At 41.8% G+C, this 21,506-nt stretch overlaps 1 protein-coding gene across 2 annotated transcripts in view; it reads left to right on the top strand.

Moving 5' to 3' along the window:
- Window positions 1-21,506, top strand: part of LOC139533904 (THO complex subunit 2-like) — a 73,422-nt gene that overhangs the window by 23,030 nt on the left and 28,886 nt on the right. For both annotated transcript variants that reach the window (XM_071332390.1, XM_071332397.1), the window contains exons 14-17: window positions 143-273; window positions 534-635; window positions 18,218-18,302; window positions 21,174-21,267. In XM_071332390.1, coding sequence (XP_071188491.1) covers window positions 143-273; window positions 534-635; window positions 18,218-18,302; window positions 21,174-21,267 — 412 coding nt within the window. The remainder of the gene's footprint in view (window positions 1-142; window positions 274-533; window positions 636-18,217; window positions 18,303-21,173; window positions 21,268-21,506) is intronic.

The following is a 21,506-nucleotide window of genomic DNA, read 5'->3' as shown; positions in this document are numbered from 1 at the left end:
TGCAGCTGTAGAACTTTTTGAGGATCCGAGGGCCTTTTTTTATTTAATTTTTGGGGGGGCGATATTTGGCCATATAATTTTGTAAGTATCTACTCACTCTGGTCTGTACTCTGGTGGTTGATGTGCTCCTGTTCCCTCCTAGGACACATTGCTGAGTTGTTTCCTGAGCATTGCAGACCAGGTGCTGCTGCCCTCGCTCTCTCTCATGGAGTGTAACGCCTGCATGTCAGAGGAGCTCTGGGGCCTCTTCAAACTCTTCCCCTACCAGCACAGGTGAGACACACACAATCATAGTGGTATCCTTTTAGACTCGAATTGACATGTTTGGCCATCCATTTTGAATCCATCCAATGGAGATAGCAAAGCCCACACAGAGACTGGAGTATGTAGGTTTATACAACTTGTTCTATTCTCCGACCCTGTTGTGTTCTGTTGGTATTTCAAGGTCCTAATTCCAGGCTGGTCCTGGTGTATGTATTATTAAATATGTCACTGTTAACCCACCCACCTGTGTTACTACCTGTGGTTGTCAGGTACCGGCTATACGGGCAGTGGAAGAATGAGACTTACACAAGCCACCCACTTCTGGTCAAGGTCAAAGCTCAGACTGTGGACAGAGCCAAATACATCATGAAGTAAGTCACGTTGCTACGCAGGCCTGGAATTTCTTGATTTTAGGGGCAAGGTCATTTGCCTGTCAAGAGGTGCCCAATCTGCCAAGGCACCAAGGCCATCAACCAAAATAGTCAATTTAAATTGATTTGAAAACCAAAAAACAGTAGCTCTTCTGTTAAGAAAACAACACGATTAGCCTACATGTCAAGAGTGTAGGTGATAGACTATGTGTATTTGCTACAGCCTCTAGTGTCCACACCGATGCTGACATGAGGTTGGCACCAGAAAATGTTACCTTTCTTTAGTGAGACTTTTAATTATACAGTGTATTTGGAAAGTATTAAGACCCTTGATTTTCCCCCCCCCCCCCACGTTTTGTTACGTTAGTCTTAATCTAAAATTGATTAAACCCACACACAATTCCCCATAATGACAAAGCAAAAAGTTTTTTAAAAGTTTTTTAATTTAATTTTTGTTAATTTATATTAAAAAATAAAACTGAAATCACATTTGTCTCACCACCTGGATTTGGTCTTATGTAGCAAAATGTGAAATTGTGTTTATTTACGTTGGATAAAAGTAGACTCAGAGCTACAATATGGTATATCATACACTGCATTTGAGGAAAGATGGGAAAGTAATTCTGCTTTGAAAGTTGATAAACTGGTAAACTCACTTTTGAGAATCATCTTTGAATGATTTGTTATCTTGTGAAGAGCTCTTTGTCTACACCCATTCAGCATCATTCACAATTTCTTAAGCTTTAGCCCCACCCATCTCGTTTCGCTCTCAGAGCGCACACTTGACGCTCTGACGATGATTTGTTTACCTCTGGATAACATTAAAACAGCCTAACCAGCTCTGCTGGCAACAATCTCATTATGCTTTTTTGCAGACGTTTACTGACACCAGCCAAGTACACACATCACGTAACGTTAGCTAACGAGCCAGCCAGCTAATGTTAGCTAGTTAAACAACACAGAACAACGTGCCAACAATGCCTAACATTCAGCTCGAACTAGAAAAGCAAACAGCTCTGGCAAACGAAGAATAACGTCCGCTATGGAGCCAGCCAGCTAACGTTAGCTAGCTAGTTAACAGTACACTTTAGCTTAAGACATATAGCTAGCTAGCTAACAGTACACTTTAGCTTGAAATGAAACTACTTTCTGTCAAAATTAGAAACATGTTATATCTGAAAATGTAGCTAGCTATCTTACCTGTTTACATCATCATGCATGATGGATGCTTCTCCCTGTCAGGAATGCCATACCACGGTTGCCCTTAGTTTGAAGATGTAATCCGGAGACAGGTTTTTTTCATTTATTTATTTATTTTTTAGCTATCATCCTCTAATTCCACTGATTTCAAAACTTGATCCTCCAGAAAGTGGAGTCCTGTGAAGTCATGACTTGCGACATACGCCTAGTTTCCTGAATCGGATTACATTTACATAAGTATTCAGACCTTTTACTCAATACTTTGTTGAAGCACCTTTGGCAGAGATTACAACCTCGTACCTTCGTGGGTATGACGCTACAAGCTTGGCACGCCTGTATTTTGGGAGTTTGTCCTACTATTTTCTGCAGATCCTCTCAAGCTCTGTCAGGTTGGATGGGGAGTGTCGCTGCACTGCTATTTTCAGGTCCCTCCAGAGATGTTACATCGGGTTTAAGTCTGTGCTCTTGCTGAGCCAGTCAAGGACATTCAAAGACTTGTGCTGAAGCCACTCATGCGTTATCTTGGCTGTGTGCTCAGGGTTGTTGTCCTGTTGGAAGGTGAACCTTCGACCCAGTCTGAGGTCCTGAGCACTGGATCAGGTTTTCATCTCTCTGCACTTTGCTCTGTTCATCTTTCCCTCGATCCTGACTAGTCTCCCTGCCATTGAAAAACATCCCCTCAGTTTTTCAAAAGCTCATATCAGCCCGAGAGCCTAATTTGAGATTTAGTTTAGATAACAATCTCTCCGCAGAAGCGACAGTTCCAGGAATGGTCAAAAAAAGCTTGATTTGCCATAGCAATGTCAGGGGAAACTGCGGGGATTGGTGTTGCAGAACTGCTGTATTTGAAGCATCTTTAATTGAGCTTTTCATTCTCCTTAATTGCTGGCCTCAAAACGTTAGAAAGATAACTGTATAGGAAGCTCTGGGGACAGGTCGTTGGTACTGGATAACCAATTTGCCAGTTTATTGGCCATCGTCTTTAGCGGGGAACAATTCTTGAGGGCTTGAAAAAATGAATTGTTTGCTATTTCCTTCATACTGGTGAACCAGCATTTAAGTTGTCTGGTTGCAATATCAACAGTTCCTTATCTCTGGTATATCTTGGCTTCATCATCATATAATGCACAATTTCTCAGGAAAGACTGTCTGGGTTGGCAATACTCAGTATAGAAAACTGTCGGGTACATAACCTGGACCTACAGGCCATGGTGAAAACATTTACACACAAAAAAGGACTTCTGGAGACCAGAGAAGCCTCTCAAGTTGGATTTAATTCATACTGAACAAAATATGAACGCAACAGGCAACACTTTCAAAGATTTGACTGAGTTAGAGTTCATATAAGGAAATCAGTCAATTCAAATGAATTCATTAGGCCCTAATCTATCTATTTCACATGACTGGGGTTATGAATATGCATCTGTTGGTCACATATACAGTTGAAGTCAGAAGTTTACATACACCTTTAGTTTACATACACCTTACATACACCATTTAAACTCAGTTTTTCACAATTCCTGACATTTAATCCTAGTAAAAATTCCCTGTCTTAGGTCAGTTAGGATCACCACTTTATTTTTAGAATGTGAAATGTCAGAATAATAGTAGAGAATTATTCTTTTCAGCTTTTATTTCTTTTTTCACATTCCCAGTGGGTCAGAAGTTTACATACACTCAATTAGTATTTGGTAGCATTGCCTTTAAATTGTTTAACTTGGTTCAAACATTTCAGGTAGCCTTCCACAAGCTTCCCACAATAAGTTGGGTGAATTTTGTCCCATTTCCTCCTGACAGAGCTGGTGTAACTGAGTCAAGTTTGTAGGCCTCCTTGCTCGCACATGCTTTTTCAGTTCTGCCCACAAATTTTCTATAGGGTAGGGACAGGGCTTTGTGATTGCCACTCCAGTACCTTGACTTTGTTGTCCTTAAGCTGTTTTGCCACAACTTTGGAAGTGTGCTTGGGGTCAATGTCCATTTAGAAGACCCATTTGCGACCAAGCTTTAACTTCCTGACGTCTTGAGATGTTGCTTCAATATATCCACATCAATTTCTTTCCTCATGATGCCATCTATTTTATGAAGTGCACCAGTCCCTCCTGCAGCAAAGCACCCCCACAACATGATGCTGCCATGCCCGTGCTTCACAGTTGAGATGGTGTTCTTCGGCTTGCAAGCCTCCCCCTTTTTCGTCCAAACATAACGATGGTCATTATGGCCAAACAGTTCTATTTTTGTTTCATCAGACAAGAGGACATTTCTCCAAAAAGTACGATCTTTGTCCCCATGTGCAGTTGCAAACCGTATGGCTTTTTTTATGGCGGTTTTGGAGCAGTGGCTTCTTCCTTGCCGAGCAGCCCTTCAGGTTATGTCGATATAGGACTTGTTTTACTGTGGATATAGATACTTTTGTACCTGTTTCCTCCAGCATCTTCACAAGGTCCTTTGCTGTTGTTCTGGGATTGATGTGCACTCTTCGCACCAAGGTACGTTCATCTCTAGGAGACAGAACGTGTCTCCTTCCTGAGCGGAATGACGGCTGCACGGTCCCATGGTGTTTATACTTGCGTACTATTGTTTGTACATATGAACGTGGTACCTTAAGGCGTTTGTAAATTGCTCCCAAGGATGAACCAGGTCTACAATTTTCTTTTTCTGAGGTCTTGGCTGATTTCTTTTTTCCCCCCATGATATCAAGCAAAGAGGCACTGGGTTTTGAAGGTAGGCCTTGAAATACATCCACAGGTACACCTCCAATTGACTCAGAAGCTTCTAAATCCATGACATAATTTTCAGGAATTTTCCAAGCTGTTTAAAGGCACAGTCAACTTAGTGTGTGTAAACTTCTGACCCACTGGAATTGTGATACAGTGAAATAATCTGTCTGTAAACAATTGTTGGTAAAATTACTTGTCATGCACAAAGTAGATGTCCTAACCGACTCGCCAAAACTATAGTTTGTTAACGGGATTTCATCTGTAAGAAGTTAACGGGCTCGATTTGACAACAGCCAGTGAAATTGCAGGGCGCCTAATTCAAACAACAGAAATCTCATAATTAAAATTCCTCAAACATACAAGTATGATACACCATTTTAAAGATAAACTTAAAGATAATCCCACCACCGTGTCCGATTTTCAAAAAGGCTTTACGACGAAAGCATACCATGCGATTATGTTAGGTCAGCACCTAGTCACAGAAAAACACAGCCATTTTTCCAGCCGAAGAGAGGAGTCACAAAAAGCAGAAATAGAGATACAAATTAATCACTAACCTTTGATCTTCATCAGATGACACTCATAGTACTTCATGTTTTGTTAGATAAAGTTCATATTTATATCCAAATATCTCAGTTTACATTGGCGCATTATGTTCAGTAATGTTTTGCTTCCAAAACATCCGGTGATTTTGCAGAGAGCCACATCAATTTACAGAAATACTAATCAAAAATGTTGAGGAAAATGCAAGTGTTATACATGGAATTAAAGATATACTTCTCCTTAATGCAACCGCTGTCAGATTTCGAAAAAGCACACCATGCAATAATCTGAGTACAGAGCTCAGAGACCAAAACAAGCCATACAGATACCCGCCATGTTGTGGAGTCAACAGAAGTCAGAAATAGCATTATAAATATTCACTTACCTTTGATCTTCATCAGATTGCACTCCCAGGAATCCCAGTTCCACTTTTTTTTTGTTGTTGTTGTTGATAAAGTCCATAATTTATGTCCAAATACCTCCCTTTTGTTCGCGCGTTTAGTTCACAAATCCAAATTCATGAGGCGCAGGCACATTAATCCAGACAAAGTCAAAAAAGTTATATTACAGTTCGTAGAAACATGTCAAACAATGTATAGAATCAATCTTTAGGATGTTTTTAACATAAATCTTCAATAATATTTCAACCAAACAATTCCTTTGTCTTTAGAAATGCAATGGAACGCAGGTCGCTCTCACGGGTGCCTGACTGAGCTCATGGCATTCTGCCAGACACCTGATCTTATTCTCTCCCCCTTCACAGTAGAAGCCTGAAATAAGGTTCTAAAGACTGTTGACATCTAGTGGAAGCCTTAGGAAGTGCAATCGGACCAAATTTCCACTGTATATTGGATAGGGAAAGACATGTAAACCTACAAACCTAGTTTTCCCACTTCCTGGATGGATTTTTTCTCAGGTTTTTGCCTGTCATATGAGTTCTGTTGTACTCACAGACATGATTCAAACAGTTTTAGAAACTTCAGAGTGTTTTCTATCCAAATCTACCAATAATATGCATACCTTGGGTTCTGGGCTTGAGTAGCAGGCAGTTTACTCTGGGCACCTTATTCATCCAAGCTACTCAATACTGCCCCTCATCCATAAGAAGTTAACAAGAAATTTTGTGGAGTGGTTGAAAATATAGTTTTGACTCCAACCTAGGTGTATGTAAACTTCCGACTTCAACTGTATACAGTCGTGGCCAAAAGTTTTGAGAATGACACAAATATTAATTTCCACAAAGTTTGCTGCTTCAGTGTCTTTGGATATTTTCGTCAGATGTTACTATGGAATAGTGAATTATAATTACAAGCATTTCATAAGTGCCAAAGGCTTTTATTGACAATTACATGAAGTTGATGCAAAGAGTCAATATTTGACCCTTCTTTTTGCAATCCGCCCTGGCATGCTGTCAATTAACTTCTGAGCTACATCCTGACTGATGGCAGCCCATTCTTGCATAATCAATGCTTGGAGTTTGTCAGAATTTGTGGGGTTTTGTTTGTTCATCCGCCTCTTGAGGATTGACCACACGTTCTCAATGGGATTAAGGTCTGGGGAGTTTCCTGGCCATGGACCCAAAATATCGATGTTTTGTTCCCCGGGCCACTTAGTTATCACTTTTGCCTTATGGCAAGGTGCTCCATCATGCTGGAAAAGGCATTGTTCGTCATCAAACTGTTCCTGGATGGTTGGGAGAAGTTGCTCTCGAAGGATGTGTTGGTACCATTCTTTATTCATGGCTGTGTTCTTAGGCAAAATTGTGAGTGAGCCCACTCCCTTGGCTGAGAAGCAACCCCACACATGAATGGTATCAGGATACTTTACTGTTGGCATGACACAGGACTGATGGCAGCGCTCACCGTGTCTTCTCCGGACAAGCTTTTTCCGGATGCCCCAAAAAAACAGAAAGGGGATTCATCAGAGAAAATGACTTTACCCCAGTCCTCAGCAGTCCAATCCCTGTACATTTTGCAGAATATCAGTCTGTCCCTGATGTTTTTCATGGAGAGAAGTGGCTTCTATGCTGCCCTTCTTGACACCAGGCCATCCTCCAAAAGTCTTCGCCTCACTGTGCGTGCAGATGTACTCACGCCTGCCTGCTGCCATTCCTGAGCAAGCTCTGTACTGGTGGTGCCCCAATCCCGCAGCTGAATCAACTTTAGGAGACAGTCCTGGCGCTTGCTGGACTTTCTTGGTTGCTCTGAAGCTGCCTTCACAACAATTGAACCGCTCTCCTTGAAGTTCTTGATGATCCGATAAATGGTTGATTTGGGTGCAATCTTACTGGCAGCAATATCCTTGCTTGTGAATCCCTTTTTGTGCAACGCAATGATGACGGCACGTGTTTCCTTGCAGGTAACCATGGTTGACAGAGGAAGAACAATGATTCCAAGCACCACCCTCCTTTTGAAGCTTCCAGTCTGTTATTCCAACTCAATCAGCATGACAGAGTGATCTCCAGCCTTGTCCTCGTCAACACTCACACCTGTGTTAACGAGAGAATCACTGACATGTCAGCGGGTCCTTTTGTGGCAGGGCTGAAATGCAGTGGAAATGTTTTGGGGGGATTCAGTTAATTTGCATGGCAAAGAGAGACTTTGCAATTCATCTGATCACTCTTCATAACATTCTGGAGTGTATGCAAATTGCCATCATACAAACGGAGGCAGCAGACTTTATGAAAATTTATATTTGTGTCATTCTCAACTTTTGGCCACGTGTGTGTGTGTATATTTATATTTTTTAAAGTGTTGTGTGTGGATCAGAAAACCAGTCAGTATCTGGTGTGAGCACCTGATGCATCGCGACACATCTCCTTCGTGTGGAGTTGACGAGGCTGTTGATTGTGGAATGTTGTTCCACTCCTCTTCAATGGCTGTACAAATTCCTGGATATTGGCAGGAGCTGGAACACGCTGTTGTACACGTCGATCCAGAGCATCCCAAACATGCTCAATGGGGTGACATGTCTGAGTATGCAGGCCATGGAATAACTACGACATTTCCAGCTTCCAGGAATTGAGTACAGCTCCTTGTGACATGGGGCTATGCATTATCATGCTGAAACATGAGGTGCTGGCGGCGGACCAATGGCACAACAATGTGCCATTGAATCTCGTCATGGTATCTCTTTGCATTCAATCAATAAATTGCAATTGTGTTCTTAATTTACCGTAAATATTGCGGCCCATTTGTGTAGGCTATTAGCCAGACAACAATAAATGGTTCAACTATAGTGGCTGAATTTATCGCCAAGCCGACTACTTCTATCCTCATTCTTAGGCTATTTGATGTGAAATTTTTATAAAAATGTTAATAGCAGTTAACACGGGATATAGCTATAGATACTACACTGCTGTCGTGTCTTGACTTTAATATTCATCTGAAGACTTATTATTTATCTAATTAACTATGCTTAATTGTTACCCGATTTTAAATGAATCTAACAATTAACTCATTAGGATCTGGGAGCGGTTCTTTTAAAGAGTTACCATCTCCCGAATTATACTCTAAAAGGTCTTTACCTATCACATCTATAAAGAGTCAACTTATTAATCATAACCTCGTATCATATCATTCAATACTACACAAATTAGGTTAATTTATTTACTAGCCAATTAAATGGGAACACAGGATAAACATACACACACTGCACCGGTAATACGCTGAAAACTGGTCCCTAGCCAATGACAGCAACATGGATGCTTGTTAAAGAAGCGATGGAGAGGGACAGAGACACTTAACATTGCCACATTCAGAAACTACTCTCACCTACAATAACCATATACATTGAACATGAACCACTGCCGCTTTGAGCACGAAATCATTAATGTATTTACGTGAAATGCCTGGGTTCGCCGAGAACTCTGTGAACGGGGCAGCCTTGGAAAGGGTGTTGGGCCTTTTCGCGGCACGCTTGTAAGGCTCTGATTTGTCTGAAATGGTTCCAACAACTCTTCTACTGTTATCCTTCTTAGTTGTCTGGTATCCGGTGACTTGTCGTGTAGTCCTGAACAGAACTACAGAGTTGATTGTTCTTCCATTCGCTCTTGAAGATACTTCTTTGAAGGTAGGCTAGCCAGTCTTATCAGTGTTTCCCCAGTGGGGTGATGAGAATAGCGTAATACGATGGTTTGAGCAGAGTAACAGGATGGTCCTACTTAAATTCGCTTTCGAAGGTACTTTACTTAGAACAGCTAATCAGCCGTACCAGTGATTGTCCGGGAGGTGATTTTATCAAACCATTTTAAACGTGTAGCTGCCTCTTCATGCCTTTTCTGGTTAAATGTGTTTTTTTCCCTAACCCATACCTTTTGCTCCAAAGGTGCTGTTCCGGCAGGCTGGCCGCACTCCGGGGTGATGATTACTCACTGTGCAAAGTTAGGAAGAGATCATTGTTTTTCATAAATCACATCCCTCTCTTAAGAAAAACACACATTTTTCCTATTACATGCACAACCCATAGTGTGAAATTCAGCTATGTAGTGTGTATGTACTTTCCAAGTTAAAGTATTTTCTTTTATAAAATGTTTAATGACATTAGTGTTCTATAGATCACCTCCACCATACCGCACGTTCTATGCTCAAAATATTGTTCCTGTATTTGCTTTTGAAGGTGTTAGTTTCAGCGGGAAAAGATCTGAGACAAAGCACATACTTTTAGTGAATTTGGAGAGCGCAAGCCTGGATCTTCTCCCTTGATTTACCACAGGACGTGAGTGTCAATCCCCACTAGTTATTTCCTCCCCCCTCTATGGGTGAAAGGGGGTCTGATTTAAGTTATTCGTTGCAAATCTGATCTGACCAATTTGGTTTCTCGCAGTCAGTCATGACACTGCATAATGAAACAGTCCCTTGTAAGCTAGTGTTTTGAGGGTGGACTGACTTATTTAATAGACTGGTTTTACTCAAAACAACTTTCTATCAAAGCTGGGAGAGAGCGCGAGCATGACTCATGTCATGCAGGTTCAGGTAGCCTATACCGGACAGTTTTATATTCCCAAAATCTGTAGCTGATTAGTATGCTGTTGCATCAAAAATGTATTTTACAATCTGCAATTTTGGAATTTCCAACTTTTTTTACTGTGCAATTAATTACGTTATTACCACCAACCAGCAGTCTAAAAGTGGGAGCATTGAGACACCGTGTATAGCTTTTGTGAAATGTTAGGCACAACATGAGAAAATTATGACCAAATGGACCTACCAATAAACATTTATCGATTAGAAAGCCAGAAAGCCTATAATCGATTTGATAGGCGCATAGACATGCTGCAATTCCAGCAACATTGTCCGCGATCGTTAGTCTATACTTTTGAGTGGCTGTCTGGCTGACTCATTCGATTTTATTTTAGGGAGGGGTGCCCGAACTCTGTCCTTGCGGGCGGGCTCCAGAGAAACTGCATTACGCCAGTGATGATGTGCAATGGCTAATAAGAATTGAGAGAGCCATGTGAGAGGTGCTTTGTAGCATGGTGATTGGCAGCCGAGCGAAGGGAATTATAATTATTATATTCAGCCCAGGGGCATTGCGACCACACACATTGGAGGCCTGTTGCTACGCCTCCCCAACGTATCGTCTTAACAGTTCGATATAGTGCTCGTTGTTTTATCCATCGTGTGGTTGTGGCACTTAGAAGTCACATTTTATACACCCACTACTCGTATTTTCCTTTTTATAGACTTTTCAGGCATCTAACGGAATTCAATCATCCAACCCATGCCCCTTGGGTACACTGTAGCAGCATCTCTATAGAAATGCACCCCCAAAGCCAGTCAGTGGTTTACATACATTTCTCTAGGAGATAAACTCAAGGTTACTGTGTCCATTGAATTCTTTATGGATATCAGTGGTTGGTATGGAAACGTGTATATAAAAAAAGGAAGTGGGTGCTGAGAAGCACTAACATGTAGCCCTGGTTACCATAGTAATTATTTTGGTTGGCACAGATCTAGGACTGTTCTGCAACTTTCATGGCTTTATTTGATACAAGTGCTAACATCTACTAATGGCTTGCGCACCCAATGGGCCAGGAATATTTCATTTATCCAGCTCTCAACAGAATGCTCACTCGCACTGCCATAAAGACACACACACACACACACACACACACACACACACACACACACACACACACACACACACACACACACACACACACACACACACACACACACACACAGACAATAGCAGACGTGGGCTGGTGTCGGTGCCTACATTGGAAAGGGCCTCAGGCTTGTTTTATTTCTGAACAACTGGGCTTTGTGGGGTCAGTGCTGAAGTACAGCCTCACTACTGCACATGATACACAAGGACTGCATGTTTTCTAGATTCACCAAATGTCTTACTTCTATAATAGTTGGTGCAATTTTTTTATATTTTAGCACAGTGAATGTTGCACACAATTATCTCCTAAGAGGAACTGTCTTCATTCTATGTAGAATGATCAGCACTGGCTGTATAATGTTTACAGTGTATTTTAATTGGGCTTGATTATGTTAATAATGGGGCCATCCAGGATTTGAAACAGTCACAACAAGGTCACCCAGTCACATGTTTTGATAAACAGCTGAGAGATGCCAATTCCAGATTGCCCCTTTAAAGAGAAATTCAACAAAACAAAAAAAGTATCGTTTTGAGAATGACCTATGTGGCATTGATATTAGTCAAACATTTTTTCCAATGGTAACATTGTCTAAAAAGTGTAAGTAGGGTAATTTTGGCCCTAAATTCAGTATATTCCAAAACAGTTTTGTGTAACTGAGGTCTTCACAATTTACGTACGGGTTGAGTTTGGATTACATTCATGCCCACTTGCCAATTGTAATGCCTCAGGGTGTAACAGTTCACCAAACCCTCGGTTCGGTACATATTGCGGTTTTGCGGTCACAGTTCAGGTACAGCGAGAAAATGAAATGCCAGTTATTTTTTGTTTATTTGAGAAAATACAAAGTGTTGGTATTCCTGGTTCTCTATCATGAGTCATATAATGACTGATGGGATCGCAATCAGGAATAACAAAACTTTGTATTTTCTTAAATGAAAACACATGGTTGCTCATTAACACTAAAATAAAGTGCAATATGAGCGTAAACATGGCTCAGACATTGTTTAAGTCTATGCTATGTTTTCTTACAAAGAGAAGAATATGCCAACTTGTGTGAAGCACTCTGGGGCTGTGTCAATGTTAAGTAGCCCTGGAGGTTCAGCCATCTGTAGTAAGCACAACTCATGGTGCATTGGCCAATTCATTGTGAGAGGGTGAAGTTCGTAACGTGGCTCGAGCACTTTCACGTGGTGCTTAAACTCCCCATTCTCAACCACCGTCTTGATCTGGTGGTAGGAATACTGGGGTGACGTCAGTGTAAATGTCTCAACATGTTTGAGGTGTTGGCAGCTGCAATACTGTAGGCTATTCTCTTGAGCAGTGGAGACGTACTCTCTCTGTCCATCGCCGTTGTAATCTGCTGGGAAGCCAAAATGTTCCCAAACTGGAGATTTAAACGTTAATGGTGAATCCTCCAGGTTTATCGACCCCGCCACTGGCCATCATGCAGAACTAGTTCCCGGCTGCTTGTTTACATAAGACATTAAACTTATACAACTGGTGGGTCTAATCCTGAATACTGATTGGTTAAAACTGCAAATCTATGACGTTAAAATGCCTGTTTACTCTGTTCCATCTGATTGTGCAATTCACTGTCTCATCAGCCCAGCCAGGCAATTTGTAAACTTGATCTCCACCATAAAAAGCATCAAGACATTATCTCACAATTTATTTTCAAATAAGATTATTTTCTTAAGTGGAGATTTTAATAAACCTTACGGTCTGTCTCGCCGACTATTTGCAATGTTTCAATATTTCAATTCGAGCTCCAGCTGTCCCATAGTGATGGACAGGCGGGCAGTGTTTCTCAACCAGTCAATCATGAACCGGCTGGCATATTTATGGATATACACAGAAATGTCCTTTTGAAAAAAAGTTACGAAACGAAGTGTAGCTAGTTTGCATTCTTTCCAACTTCAGTTTGAAGTGATTGTGTTAGCTGTGTTGTTGGCTAGCTCCTCTGAACAAGTGTCCTGAGGAGTAAGCACATTTTCTATGCCAGGTGAAATCATGCCTCATTAACTCATTGTTATGGCTGCACTGTTTGACGTGACTGTAAGATAGCTGTAGTTGGCTAGCTAGCAAGCAAGGGAAAATAACATTGCCAGCCAGTATGGCAATGGAACATTTAGAACATCCCAAAAAAACACTGAACGACTTGGTCACGTCTCTGGCAACCGAACCGTTAGAACGGCTTGGGTAGCAACCCTAGATTTGTGTCCGTACTATATCTTGTGGAAGGATTAAATAAATTAATCAAAATAATGTTTTTAATGAAAATATGTCTATCTTTATTTGAATATGTTGGTAACCTGTTGTATAAAAGTGATAATGCCCTCGAGGCCAGTGTTTGGAGGAAATATTGGCACAGTGTGCCAGCCCTCGACTTTTGTCTCGGGCCTAACACCCATGCCAATATATCCTCCAAACACCTACTTTTCTGGAATGATCACTTAAATAACACCCACATCGAACCACACCCACAAGCATCCAAATCTTGTTTTTCTTAATGAGCAGCAGAAAAAAACATGCGAATCGGTGCATTCAGCCCCCCCTTTAAAACAGTGGCACTTCATGCTAGCTAGTAAATCATACGGCAGTAGTGTGAAAATCAGTAAATTATATATACAGTAGCATATATTACAGTACCAGTCAGAATTTTTGTACACACCTACTCATTCAAGGGTTTTGAATGATAATAGTATAATAATAGTGAAGACATTAAAACTATGAATTAACACACATGGAATTGTGTAGTAACCAAAAAAGTGTTAAACAAATCTTAATATATTTTAGATTCTTTAAAGTAGCCAGTCTTTGCCTTGATGACAGCTTTGCACACTCTTGGCATTATCTTAACCAGCTTCATGAGGTAGTCACCTGGAATGCATTTTAATTAACAGATGTGCCTTGTTAAAAGTATATTTTTGGAATTTCTTTCCATAATGTGTTTGAGCCAGTCATTGTTGTGTTGTGACATGGTAGGGGTGGTATACCCTATTTGGTAAAATACCAAGTCCATATTATGTAAAGAACTGCACAAATAAGCAAAGAAAAATGACAGTCCATTACTTTAAGACATGAAGGTCAGTCAATACAGAAAATTTCAAGAACTTTTAAAGTTTCTTCAATAGCAGTCGTGAAAACCATCAAACTATATGATGAAACTGGCTCTCATGAGGACCACCACAGGAAAGGAAGACCCAGAGTTACTTAGCGTTAACTGCAGATCAGATGCAGCCCAAATAAATGCTTCACATAGTTCAAGTAACCTACACATCTCAACATCAACTGTTCAGAGGATACTGCGTGAATCAGGCATTCATGGATGAATTGCTGCAAAGAAACTTGCTTTGGGCCTAGAAACACAAACAATGTACATTAGACCGGTGGAAATCTGTCCTTTTGGTGTGATGAATCCAAATTCTAGATTTTTGGTTCCAACCGCTGTATCTTTGTGAGACGCAGAGTAGGTGAAAGGATGATCTCAGCATGTGTGGTTCCCACTGTGATGCATGGAGGAGGAGGTGTGATGGTGTGGGGGTGCCCTGCTGGTGACACAGTCAGTCATTTATTTGGAATTCAAGGCACACTTAACCAGCATGGCTACCACAGCATTCTGCCGCGATACGCCATCTCATCTGGTTTGCGCTTAGTCCCACTATCATTTGTTTTTCAACAGGACAATGACCCAACACACCTCCAAGCTGTGTAAGGGCTATTTGACCAAGGAGAGAGATGGTGCTGCATCAGCTGACCTGGCCTCCACAATCACCCGACCTCAACCCAATTGAGATGGTTTGGGATGAGTTGGACCGCAGAGTGAAGGAAAAGCAGCCAACAAGTGCTCAGCATATGTGGGAACTCCTTCAAGACTGTTGGAAAGCATTTGCTATGAAGCTGGTTGAGAGAATGTCGAGAGTGTGCAGAGCTGTTAAGGCAAAGAGTGGCTACTTTGAAAAATCTAAAATAATATATATTTTGATTTGCTTAACTTTTTTTGTTACTACATGATTCCATATGTGTTATTTCATAGTTTTGATGTCTTCGCTATTATTCTACAATGTAGAAAGAAAACCCTTGAATGAGTAGTTACTGTAGTATATGCTACTGTATATTTCATTTACTGCTTTTCACACTAGTGCAGTATGATGCATACTTATTTTCAATGTGTGGAAGTACATGTTTGTGCCTGAGGCCTTTCCCTGCTCCCTGTAGTGTACCAGTGGACATTGGCATATTCCCATCATTGCCACCACACACAGAGCGAGCACCCCAGGGCTGCGTGATAATGTATTACAGAGCAAACACTCATGGAAGCCATGGTTTTGTTTTGTACCCTAAGCCCAACCCCGCCATCCCAGAAGAAAATATATTTTTTAATGGAGCAGGCCTCTTACCTGGCGTTATCAATATTCTGCTGGATCCCACCCGGCAGGAACACTGCACGGCCAGCCATGGTGTGCTCTCCCCCCACACACGTTTTGTTAACACTTGCTACTGTGACGGTGTTTCCACTGATTGCTTGTGTTTGCGTGTGTAAGCGCCTTGACAAAAGCATACCCTGAGGATGTGTGGTGCTGGTGATGTCTTTGGAGGGTGCGATGTAACCACACCAGCATGCATCGCTCTGAAGGCGGAAGGGACAGTTTAGTATGTGTGAGGGCTCCCCAACTCGGTGGGTGGGGAGACTAATGGATAAACTGGTGCTGCGGGGCTGAGATCCTGCAGCTCTGGTCCAGTGGAAGGCAGGGAGTGGTGGAGTGGAATTGAACAGCAACTATTCCCTCCACCGGGGGCATTATAGAAGATTGCTCCACAGTTGTACTCGAGTGGACTACTCCCATGTCAGATTTGAGGCTAACATAGCAGCACGCCAAACCTGCCTCAAAGGCCTGCTCTCATAGCACCGTGACCCTCTCACCAGCCCCTAGACTCATGTAATATAAACCATTTGTTAAGTTGCTGCTACTGAATGATTAAAATGGCCATTAGACATTTTGATTATTCATTCAATCCATCCCTTTCCCATCCCTGTATGCATCTTAGTCTCTTGTAGTTAGCTGAAGGATGTCAGTGCCTTCGGTCCAGTGTTTATTAATAATGTAAATGGGACATTGCCTGGACATCATTACCCGTACCTCTTGATATGGATACAGCTCTGCTGAGTGACATGTCACCACTGCTCTGCATCATTACAAGGTGGCTAATGCACACGATAGGAAGTTAATTAATGTGTTGTGCCTGGCCCCTGGCCTGCATCATGTATGCGTGTGCAGTGTACTGTGCAGAACCACAGTAGTAAATGAGTCCCTGGTGGTGGTGCTTGAACTACTTCTAAATCACCACCCCTCTTCCTCCCTCCCGATATTGTTATGGGAATTTTGTTATCAATGTTCATAAACTTCAATTCATCTACTCAGTCTGCAACCCAGAGTTTGTAAGATTCTGGTTGAATGAAGCAGACAAGAGTCCCAGCTTACAAAAATCAAAGTGTTTATTCGCGAGGATGTCCTAGACCGTTGTACAAAACCATCCATCCTTATGCACATACCTTCACACACAAACAGTAGGTATCCTACGCACATACTCTCAATACCCAGCCGACAGTTCCATTCCCCCGAGATTAGGGAGACCTTGAGAAGTACTCCGTGTCCTCTCCCAAATCTCTGAGGCCTAGCCAGGTCGGCACCGAAGCTACGCCTTGCTCAGACAGTCTGTTTTCCCACTATACAGACACATGGTTTAACCTAATTCTGACTAAAACTACACACATCAGATTATGATTATAATTAATTTCATACAATTATAAGGGTTCAAAGTGAATTATTTCATCATTATCTTTCAACATAAAATTATTTTATCAATATGTATTGCGATTCTCACGATTATGTACGTATTGCGATTGTATACTGTGATTTTGTTTCGATGTTCCAAACATATTGCCAACCATATGTCTGCTGCAGAGGGATGAGAGAGCAATGAGAAAAGCCATGAGTTTTGAACAGTCAAGGAAATAAAAGTGCTGGAAACAAATTGGCTCCCTATTTTAAGGAGTTTTGGTGCAGGTACAGCCATCTAGCGCAAAAATAATATTGCGATATTGTCAAAACAATACAATATATTGTCAAATAATATCCAGATTATGTAACTGTATTTATCCTCCCCCCCCATCAGTGGAAGAAATCATGGACATGTTCTTTCTGAGTAGCGACGCTACCAAACCTAGTTTGAAGTGTTTTTGAGTACGTTTCGGCTTTCAGTGAAGCATTGCTGACATCGGTTTGGCTGTTTACATTCATGAATTTTGACAATGCTAACTCGTTGCTGTGGCAGAAGTAGAACATTTATTATTGTGTATTCTGTCGCTATTGACCTTCAGACACGACTCGAGGTAAGGGGAATTCCACCGAAATATAGATTTTGCCTGAACTATCCCTTTACCAGCTTGGATTACTGCAAAAAAATATATACTTTTGTTTTGTCAACGTGAAGTATAATATTGTCAATAATACTGTATGAGTTAACAAGATAAAGGGAAAAACATAATTTTGATAAATGGATATCAGCATGGTTAGGTTCTTATTTTTCAGAGTAAATAACTCACGGACACTAGAGAAGCTTAACCTGACCTCAACCCCTCCTTCGCCTAATCCACAGATGTCCTCTCGTATCACCTATCGCACTCCCGTGATTCTCACCCGTCCACCCATCGCATTCCACAGCCACTCTGTCTTTCTACAGATCTCTCCTTTATATACTATGCATCTGATCTATCATGTCTTTAATATCTCAATGTTCAAAGTTAAGCCCGAATCCAACAGCATGAAGCAACCAAACATTGAGCACAAGTTCATTATTAGTTGCAAATTCTTCTACCAAATCTTCTTCAATCTAGACCTAACCATCAAATCAGAGTCCCACACCATTAACAGGGGTAAATGTATTGGCTGCAAGATGCTTCAATAGATTTAATAAATTGCTCTCTTTTCTCTCTCTCTGCTTTTTTCCAGGCGATTAACCAAAGAGAATGTGAAACCATCTGGGCGCCAGATAGGCAAGCTGAGCCATAGCAACCCCACCATCCTTTTTGACTATGTATGTATTCTCAAGGATTTTATGATATTTTATTCACCTACTGTACATTTGAAAGTAGTGTTTTGAGACCTACACTAATATTAGCCTTATTTTGAGTGATTTCCCCTCTACTCCTACTTTAACTGAGTACTTAATCTTGACAGTGAAAGGGCTCCATGTCCTCTACTATCTCCATGGGGAAGAGATCTTATTTTATGGCCACTATCTTTACAATCTGCCTTTGTAACGATAGGCTACTGCTGAAAAATGGGGGCTGAATGTAAATTTGATTCACTGCGACTGCTTACATTCTCTTTACCCCCACACCCCAAAGAACATTTTATCATTGTCACAGATTTATATATTTGTATAATTGTTTCATTCACATTCTTTGTTCACCTGTACTGTCGGAGCCTAAGAATTTCACTGTACCCAGCAATTACATCTGTGTGCATGTGACTAATGAACTCACCTACTCCACATCACAGCCTGTCTTGTCTTGCTAGAACACCCCCATCCACTCCCTCTCCTGTCCATCTCCACAGCATAAGCCCTATCCCCTACCCCTCCCCTAAATATCTCACGTCTCAAAAAATGACTTTAGCAGAATTGTTGGCCAAACAGAAAGAGGAGTGGGGAGCTAGTGGGGTTGTGTTTTGTGGTGCCTCAGCAGCAGGACATTAATGGAATGAAAAGGCTGTCCTGCTCCTCTCTCTTTTTAAAGCCTCCATCTCTTAATCTCTCAGCCTGCAGTCTGGCTGAATGGCCTCTGCTCTGAGTGAGTGAGGAGAGTCGGACCTCCCCTGAGACTCCCCTCATCCTCCACCTTACTCGGCCTCAGCCCCCCCCTCTCTTACCTTCCTCCCCCACCTCAACCCCTGTCTATCTGTCTTCACAAATAATATCAAGGTCATGGGAAGAGACCACTCCATTATTTATTCTAACACTGGGTCTTTTAAAGCCTCTGTGCACTCATTTACACTACAGTACGTGGACACCCCTTCAAACTAGTGGATTTGACTATTTCAGCCACACCCATTGCTGACAGGTGTATAAAATCGAGCACACAGCCATGTATTCTCCATAAACAAACATTGGCAGTAGAATGGCCTTACTGAAGAGCTCAGTGACTTTCAATGTGGCACCGTCATAGTCAGTTCATCAAATTTCTGCCCTGTTAGAGCTGCCCCGGTCAACTAAGTGCCGTTATTGTGAAGTGGAAACATCTAGGAGCAACAACGGCACAGCCGAGAAGTGGTAGGACACAAGCTCACAGAACGGGACCGCCGAGTGCTGAAGTGTATAGCGTGTAAAAAATTGTCTGTCCTCTGTTGCAACACTCACTACCAAGTTCCAAACTGCCTCTGGAAGCAACGTCAGCACAAGAACTGTTCGTCGGGAGATAAATGAAATGGGTTTCCATGGCTGAGCAGCCGCACATAAGCCTAAGGTCACCATGCGCAATGCCAAGTGTTGGCTGGAGTGGTTTTAAGCTGGCCGCCATTGGACTCTGGAGCAGTGGAAACGTTCTCTGGAGTGACGAATCACGCTTCACCATCTGGCTGTCCGACGGACTAATCTGGGTTTGGCGGATGCAAGAAGAACGCTACCTGTCCGAATGAATTGTGCCAACTGTAAAGTTTGGTGGAAGAGGAATAATGGTCTGGGGCTGTTTTTCATGGTTCGGCCTCAGCCACTTAGTTCCGGAAGGGAATCTTAATGCTACAGCGTACAATGACATTCTAAACAATTCTGTTTTTCCAGCTTTGTGGTAACACTTTGGGAAGGCCCTTTCCTGTTTCCGCATGATAATGCCCCTGTGCACAAAGCGAAGTCCATAGAGAAATGGTTTGTCGAGATCAATGTAGAAGAACTTTGACTGGCCTGGACAGAGCCCTGACCTCAACCTCATCGAACACCTTTGGGAAGAATTGGAACGCTGACTGCCAGCCAGGCCTAATCGCTCAACATCAGTGCCTGACCTCACTAATGCTCGTGTGGCTGAATGGAAGCAAGTCCCTGCAGCAATGTTCCAACATCTAGTGGAAAGCCTTCCCAGAAGAGTGGAGGCTGTTATAGCAGCAGAGGGACCAACTCCATATTAATGCCCATGATTTTGGAATGAGATGTTTGAAGAGCAGGTGTCCACATACTTTTGTGGAGGAAAAGGAGAGTCTGATGGCATCCTGTCACAGTGGGAGTGTAGGGGTGTAGTGTAACTGGTAATAAGGTGGCTTTACCAGGAGAGAGGATAATAAAGTTTAAGTGACCTGCAGAGCAAAAGCCTTGTTTTCTCAGACCATTTAGAATGTTATTCTAGAATCTGACTATAATGGTCCATCTACAGTCTACAAAACATTAGGAACACCTGCTCTTTCAATGACAGACTGGCCAGGTGAATGCTATGATCAGTGTAGATGAAGTGAAGGAGACAGGTTAAATATAGATTTTTAAATATTGAGACATGGATTGTGTATGTGTGCCATTCAGAGGGTGAATGTGCAAGACAAAATATTTAAGTGCCTTTTAAACAGGGTATAGTATTAGGTGCCAGGCGCACCGGTTTGAGTGTGTCAAGAACTGCTTAACAGTTTCCCTTGTGTATAAAGAAGGGTGCAACACCCAAAAGACATCCAGACAACTTGACACAACTGTGGGAAGTATTAGAGTCCACATGGGCCAGCATCCCTGTGAAACACTTTTGGCAGCTTGTAGTTTCCATGCCTTGGTGAATTGAGGCTGTTCTGAGGGCAAAAGGGGGTGCAACTCAATATTAGGAAGTTGTTCTAAATGTTTTACACACAATCATCATCATCTGGCCGTTGGTGTGTGTGTGTGTGTGGCCTTTTGTCCCTGTATTGTATTAACCAGGTATTTGTGTCCCTCTCTCAGATCCTGTCTCAGATCCAGTGGTATGACAACCTCATCGGTCCAGTGGTAGACTCCCTTAAATACCTCACCTCACTCAACTATGACGTCATGGCTTGTATCCTTAATCTGACATTTTTTTACTTGCAGTTTTTGCCCATTTTATTTATACACTTTCAGAACTATGTTTAACCTCTCTGGGATATGGTCCCACCTCGACAACAGCCAGTGAAATTGCAGGGCGCCAAATTCAAACAACAGAAATCTCATAATTAAAATTCCTCAAACATACAAGTATTATACACCATTTTAAAGATAAACTTCTTGTTAATCCAACCATAGTGTCTGATTTCAAAA

This window comes from Salvelinus alpinus, chromosome 1 (assembly GCF_045679555.1).
Source record: "Salvelinus alpinus chromosome 1, SLU_Salpinus.1, whole genome shotgun sequence".
NCBI classification, from domain to species: domain Eukaryota; kingdom Metazoa; phylum Chordata; class Actinopteri; order Salmoniformes; family Salmonidae; genus Salvelinus; species Salvelinus alpinus.
This window is presented reverse-complemented; position numbering and strand designations above follow the sequence as displayed.